Source organism: Agelaius tricolor, unplaced genomic scaffold (genome assembly GCF_023055355.1).
Source record: "Agelaius tricolor isolate 1412-34295 unplaced genomic scaffold, bAgeTri1.0.p SCAF_18, whole genome shotgun sequence".
Lineage (NCBI taxonomy): Eukaryota > Metazoa > Chordata > Aves > Passeriformes > Icteridae > Agelaius > Agelaius tricolor.
The window spans coordinates 9,517,187-9,524,013 of record NW_027269278.1 but is presented as its reverse complement, the minus strand read 5'-3'; the positions used below and the strand labels follow the sequence as shown (position 1 = coordinate 9,524,013).

Genomic DNA, 6,827 nt, shown 5'->3' with positions numbered 1-6,827 from the left:
AGGGCGCAGCGCCGCCCGGGCACACGAACGGGGGCGGGAACCGAACCCGGCCCGGCCGCACACAGCGCCGAGGAAGCGGGTAACAAAGAGGCTTTTAATAGAAAAAAAACATCGGCAATAAACATGAAACAGAACTATGTACAACAACAGAGGCAAGTTAAAAAAGGAATATAAGAGATTGGTTTCTTAGTTAAAGGTCGTTTCTTGATCGGCATTTCTTCATCGAGATTTCTTAATCAAGCACAAGCCACTCCTGGTGCTCTGCCCATGCAAGGCTATTTACCTGATTAATGGTAAGCATTAAAAATTCATCGCTTTTTGCAGGTACTGGTATAGGGATTTTTTCAATTTATTTGTATTACATTTGGGCATATAAATAGAGAATCAGAACAAGTAATTTTTGAGCAAACTCATTATTTACATATCTCAGCCTTATCTTAAATTACTGTAATTTCAATTTTCTGAAATGACTATCTAATATAAATAAATTTAAAGCTGCTGAATCAATATCTGTGCTAATTGACCTAAATCAGAATTTTCTGCAACCCAGCCCTGTACATCTGTAATATAATACTCACCATAACAGAACCAGTTAAAAAACTCCCATGAAAATGGCCAAATCAAAACATAAGGTTCTTGTATTGAGGCCACAAACATGTATCTCATTTAAAAGTCAGAAATGCATCACTAAAATTACAGGAGGAAGCATCAACAGAGAATAATCAGCTGAAAGCTGGGCCATTTAGAGAGGTACAATTAAACACATCTGCTCCCTAAAAAAACCTCTGCAGGAAAATACCAAGTTAAATATGTGGTTTACTATGCTAAAAATAGGCAACAGCCTATAATACCTGAAAGTCCAGATTTTAAACAGAAAACTACAAGCTGAAAACACTACCAAATTTAGCTTCAATAGAGATTTTCAGAGATTTATCAGTGTTTGACTATTTGGAATGACACTTCCTCTCACTGGGCAAAATTGCTAAGACAAAACAAAGGGGTTTTTTTTGAAAACAAAACCTTTTCCCTTGTAAGTTTTATGAACACTAGAGCAAACATTTGATACTGCAGGTTGGGTGCCAATGTGTAAAATTCTCATGAGATAACTGTTAATATAAAAAAAAAGTATCAAAAAGCACAGGGAGGAGCTGCACTAGGATTAGGTTGCTGGAAAGTCATAAACAGATGTGATTAGTTCTCTTTCTTCTTAGTTTTTGATTAATGACCTTTATAAGCACCAGGACCTTCCTGCTGTTGGTTTTGCCTAGCTCTTTTCCACAACAATCATCAAATTAAATTAATCACAATCACAACAAGTAATGTATGGCAAGGCAAGGATAAGGACAACAAAGTGGCAAGTTTCACCAACATTCTCCAGAAGCAGCTACTCGGTTCAACATTCTGAACTTGAACATTTGAAGAGAATACAGGGATTTCTTTTCTTTAGAGCTTTCTTTAAAAACTGGGAACACCACATAATGAGCAGGTCTTGTTAGCTATAGTCATACAGGATATACACATATATATGGTTCTGCTGAAGGGAATTCTCTTCCTGTTCTCACTGAAAAGAACAAAGGCAGCTTTGTCAATGTTTATGAAGGAGGCTGGGAAGGGCATCATCTAACTAAAACAAATAAATCATCCACTGTCACTTGCATCCTAACCTTCACATTTGTAATATGCAGACACAGTATTTAAATAAACTGAACCAACACAACTGGCAGTCAGGGACCCTGCTCTCCCTTTCCCAAAATTACTGGATTTAAGGCCCCTTTCAAGCATTCCAAAGGTAAGAATTTTCATGAAGGTTTAGACCTGCCTGCACAGTCAAATGTTAAAAGGAACACAGTCCAGAAAGCTTTAGTGTAGCTGCTGTGTGGAATTCTACAGCCATCATGGTGCTTCAGAGCCAAAAACCAAAGTAAGTTCATGGCAAAAGATAAAAGTAAAGAAATAGACACAAAGGTCTGTGAAAACATCTCCCATTTTGCTGTAGGTGTCCATGGAGCGACTGATCACTTCTGCAGGGATTCCAGAGAGGAGAAGAGCAGCAGTCAGTACTGTCGTTTTCACCTTCTTCTCACACTGGAAAGGAAAGAAAAACCAGTATCACGTTAGTTCTCCTAATCCAATTCTGCTTTATGTGTCATCAATGTTGTGCCAATTTCAGACGTTCCAAATCCCTTGGTAGCAGCAGCAGGTTTGGATGGATTCTGTCCAGACACACTCCAGTAGTCACAGCCCTTATCCCAGACACAGATTCCTGCTGTGATGGATCTACCAGTGAGAGGCTGCTTAACAGCAGATAAAATTCATCCTGGCTATTCTGCCTCATTCACACTACTTCTCCCAGCAGGCTGAGATATGAGGCTGGGCAGCTGCTCCTGCATGAGTGGGAACATTCCCAGAGAAGGGAAATCTAGGTGTAAGAAGCCAAGCCTGGCTTCTCCACTGTCAGAACTGGATTAATCTCCTCATCACACTATTTAGCAAAAAAACAGAATCCCAGAATTAGAATGGTTTGAGTTGGATGGGACCTTAATGCTCATTTCCTTCCAATCCCCTGCTATGGGCAGAGACACCTTCCACTAGACCAGGTTGCTCAAAACCCCATAAATACTGTTAAGTGTTCTAACAAAAAATTATTTAGAGTTGAAAACCAACTGTTTCTGTTTTAGAACTTAATTTGGCAGTTTTAGCCTCTGAACTCAGAAATGCTCCAAAACCTTTTGAAAGCTGTTCCATCCTTAAGATGAGGAATCCCAAGGATGCAAGTCTGACTGGCAGGAAAAGTGACGGTTGCTGAAAATTCTAATAATTTGATGATACTTGCTGGATATTTCAATTTAATGCAGTCTAAATTAGGCTTTCAAGAATATTTCTGTGTTTCATGGGAGAAAAATGTAGACCTCAACCACCCACATCTAACTGCAGTAAAAGCAAGCTGTGGAAAGGAGCCACCTCTTGAATTCTGAAACTGAAGAGTGGATTTTAAGTACACCAAAAACAAGATCAAGACGATGTAGCAGATGAGCTGGTGCAAATCTAAGGCTAAACTTACTGTTTTGTGTTGTGACACATCAGCTTAGAATGACTATTATGATATACTTAACTACAAAACAACTGCTGATTTATTCTGATTTTCTACAAGTAATCTATTATTCCTTTTAAAATGCAAATTTTCCCTTTTAACTATGGATTGAACATCATTCAATCCCACTCTGCCCCACAGACCTGAAAAAATCATCAACCTAACAAATGCTTCAGGAACAATTACCAGTTGTAAATATATAAAGCAAGTAGTATAGCAAATCTTGCTAATAAGCAGCAAGTTTCACACACAGACAAATGTCTCATTTCAAGCTGCCATTCAAACCAATACCAGCAGTGGAATGCAGAGCCATTAAAACTCAACATTCTGCCTCATTTTTTTAGCAAACACTCTCCCACATTTCATCCAGATATTATATGCAGAACAGCTGCTTAGCAAAGCAAATAATAACCAGGGAAGAACATGGTCTAGAAGAAAAGCAAGTTTCCTGAAGACATGAAAGAACTTCCTGGACAAACACTTTTAATTAGGCTACAGCTACACAAGCTGCTAGTTCATGTTTTCACTGCAACTTTAAAAAAGATCCTGGACTAAATCTGGAAAGATTAAAAACTAGTATAAACTATCAGCACTGGTCATTCAACTCTACAGTTTAAAACAAGGGAAGAATGCTTCACATGCATTGGTCCTAAAACAATACAATCTAAACACAAGTTTAAATTGAAAACACTTCAAATTAATGTAATTCTGGAAAAAAAATTACCTTTGGAAAGTACTTGGACAGCCCCATGTAAGCAAGTTGTAGAGTAAGAAATGGTGCAAATATCGACTGAAGGAACAGAAAAGAATATATAAAAATTAAGTTGGTCAGAATAGGTAAGAAACACAAAGACTTAATGCTTCCAAAGCATAAAAGAAAAGTAGTAGGTAAAAATTAATTTGTGGAACAAAGTTGTTCTCGAACACTGCAAGTCTAAGTAGACAAGTTACATGCCAAAAATAAGGTTCTGCCATCTATTCTTTGAGACTTAAAAACTGAAGGGGCAGAAGAGAACAGCAGGATGTAAAACTGAGCCCAGTGTGTAAAACTGAGCCCAGGGATGCAGGAGCTGGATGGCTGTACCTGCATCACACCTCTGTGCTGTTGTTCTGGCAGGCACTGGGAATACCAAGGAACTACTTTTCCCAGGCTGATAAATGAGTAGGATCTACTTACCTTGGTACAACTATTATTCTTAGCAACACAGAATTATTTGGGTTGAAAGTGACCTGAAAACACATCTCATTCCAAACCCATGGACAGGGACACTTTCCACGAGACCAGGTTGCTTCAAGCTCCATCCAGCCTGGCCTTGGACACTTCCACAGATGAGAACTCCATTCTTACTCTATTATTCTTTTGTAGACCCTGAACTAGAGGAGCAGCTGACTCATATGCTCACCAAGATGGGAATAAACTTGCAGGGGATTTAAGCTGCAACAGCTATTCCAGTGCATCTGCTCCCGAACCACAACAGACCAAATGTGATGCTCTCAGTGGTTACACAGTGGCTGTGTTGGTAGCAGATTATTCTCATAGAATTCAGTGATTTTTTTTAGGTTTTATACAACTTTTGGAAATGTAAAGAGTGCTTGAAATTCCCACCTTGGTCATTACCAATCAGGCCCAGATATTTCCCAAGAATGTGCAGCAAGCAGCACACCCCAGCAGGACTGTGTCCCTGAACTCACCAGGTACTTGCACACAAAAGCCCTGACCGCGACGGCGAGCAGAGCACACCCCACCAATCTGAAAATGCGGAAGGAGTCAAACTCCTCCGCCGCGCTCCCGTTCTCCTGGCTCGGCTTCTCGCTCATCAGCTGGTTCCTCAGCTTCAGAGCCTCATCAAACCTGGACAGGTACTGCTCCAAGCTGTGTCTGGGTGGCCGTGCTGCAGCCTCGGAGGGCAGCTCTGCCCTGTGACGCTGCCGGAGCTCGCCCGTCCCCTCGGTGACCAGCTCTGGGGCTTTAGCGAACAAGTCCTTGTCCCCTCTGAGCTCTGCCATGCTGCCTGCGTGGTCGGTCGAGCCTGTCACATTGCACATGGAATCGCCAAGCACAACCCGCTTGGAAACTGAAGGAATGGGAAGGGAGTTTGATTTATCTTGCTCGTGCTGAAGCTTTAATTCTGTGTGACTTTCGTCATCTAAGGAAGAAAAATAAAAACAGAGTTATGTACGCCGTGTACATGGAACAACACTTCAGCTATGCTGGGTCAGGATCCTGGGTCTCTGCTTCCCAAGAGAAAAGACAGATTTATGATTAAAGGGGACATTCTTCATGGAGCAGACACAAGACATAAAGCTGTGCAGGTCAGAAGTTGAAGCAATGGAGATATTAAAAACACTGAATTTCCTTAAGCAACAGCACTGCACACACAAACAGAAAGATCCAAATATATGTACTGACATTAAAAAAAAAGACAAATATTTGCAGAAAGTGTATCAACCAGAAGAGCACGAATACCTGACAAATAAGCAAACAGAAGCACTTTAAGCTCTTTAGCTGCCTGTCTAGTGTCAGAGGCAGAGCAGTGTTAACCTGCTCTATATCAAGCCTGAAGACCCATCTTCCAGAGACGAGGTGATGGCAGAGAACAAAAGGCAAATCAAGAACGGTCTGGACCTAGCAGAGAGCAAGAGCTGACACTTCAGGAGTACTTTTCAGTATCAGACTGATCCACAGCTCATGGGCATCTTTGTAAACCGAAATCTGAGAACTGCTTCCTGACAAGACAGCCCATTTGAAGAATGCACAGAGATATAACTGAGCTACCTAGGATATGGTTCTGCAAGAAAATATGGTTCTGCATAACAACCACAAACATCCATGTCACTATCCAAATGTGAGATAACTTTGCTATAAAAAGCCAGCTATGAAAGCCAGCAGCTACTAACTAAAAACATGGGGGAGGCTCATCGTTTCTTCAACTAAAAAAAACTACTTGCAATGAAACGACAGCTTGTATGCTCGCTATCTCGGGCCCGAGTGCCGACCTTTCTGAGGGCACAGGGATTTTATGGGCGGGTCCCTGGCGGAGCAGGGCAGGTCGTGATGCTTGAGGCATCCCTATGAGGGACCGGGGAGCCAGCCGGCCCTGTCCCTGCGGGCAACCAGGGGACCGCGGGCAGCGGTCACGGCCGGAGAGGCCGAGGCGTCACCGCAGCCCCAGAGCCCTCACACAGCCCCGCCGCACCCGCCACGGGGCTCACCCTTGCCCGCCGCGGGCCGGTGGAAGCCCATGATGCGGTTGATCCGCTCCTCCGAGTTCATGAGCAGCTTCCTGCGGCGCAGCTCTGCGCGGCGCTGGGACGCCGAGAGCCCCGCGGGGGGCCCCGGCGGTGTGGGCTCCCCTCCCGCGCTGCCGTCCGCCATCCCCGGCACCGCAGGCCCGGCACCACGGGCCCGCCCCGCACAGCGCGCAGGCGCCGGCACCGCCCGCCTGCAGCCGCTGAAGCGGGCGCCGCCATTTTACGTAGGGGCAGGAGAAGGGCCGGGAGCGCTGGCAGAGTCCCCCCATGCCCCTCTCTGACGGCGCGGCGCCCGCACTAAAGATGGCCGCCCCGGCCTCAGAAGTGACGTCACAGAGCGAGGCCGGACAGGGGCGATGGCGGCGCTCAGGGGCCCGGGGTGGCGGGGTCACCCCGAGGCAGGGGGGGGCTGGCCCGCCGCACACTCGGGACAGCCTCAGCCCCTGGCACTGCGGGACTGACGGGCACACCGAGGAAACACCAA

General features: G+C 44.5%; 1 protein-coding gene across 1 annotated transcript; it reads right to left on the bottom strand.

The window, feature by feature from the left end:
* Positions 1–75: 75 nt before the first annotated feature.
* CAMLG (calcium modulating ligand) lies at positions 76–6,518 on the bottom strand. Its single transcript, XM_071443234.1, has 4 exons — positions 6,305–6,518; positions 4,784–5,238; positions 3,816–3,881; positions 76–2,085 (listed from the first exon to the last, which is right to left on the bottom strand). Exons 1-4 carry the CDS (start codon positions 6,465–6,467, stop codon positions 1,894–1,896), a joined length of 876 nt encoding a protein of 291 aa, XP_071299335.1. The 5' UTR covers positions 6,468–6,518; the 3' UTR covers positions 76–1,893.
* Positions 6,519–6,827: the final 309 nt, after the last annotated feature.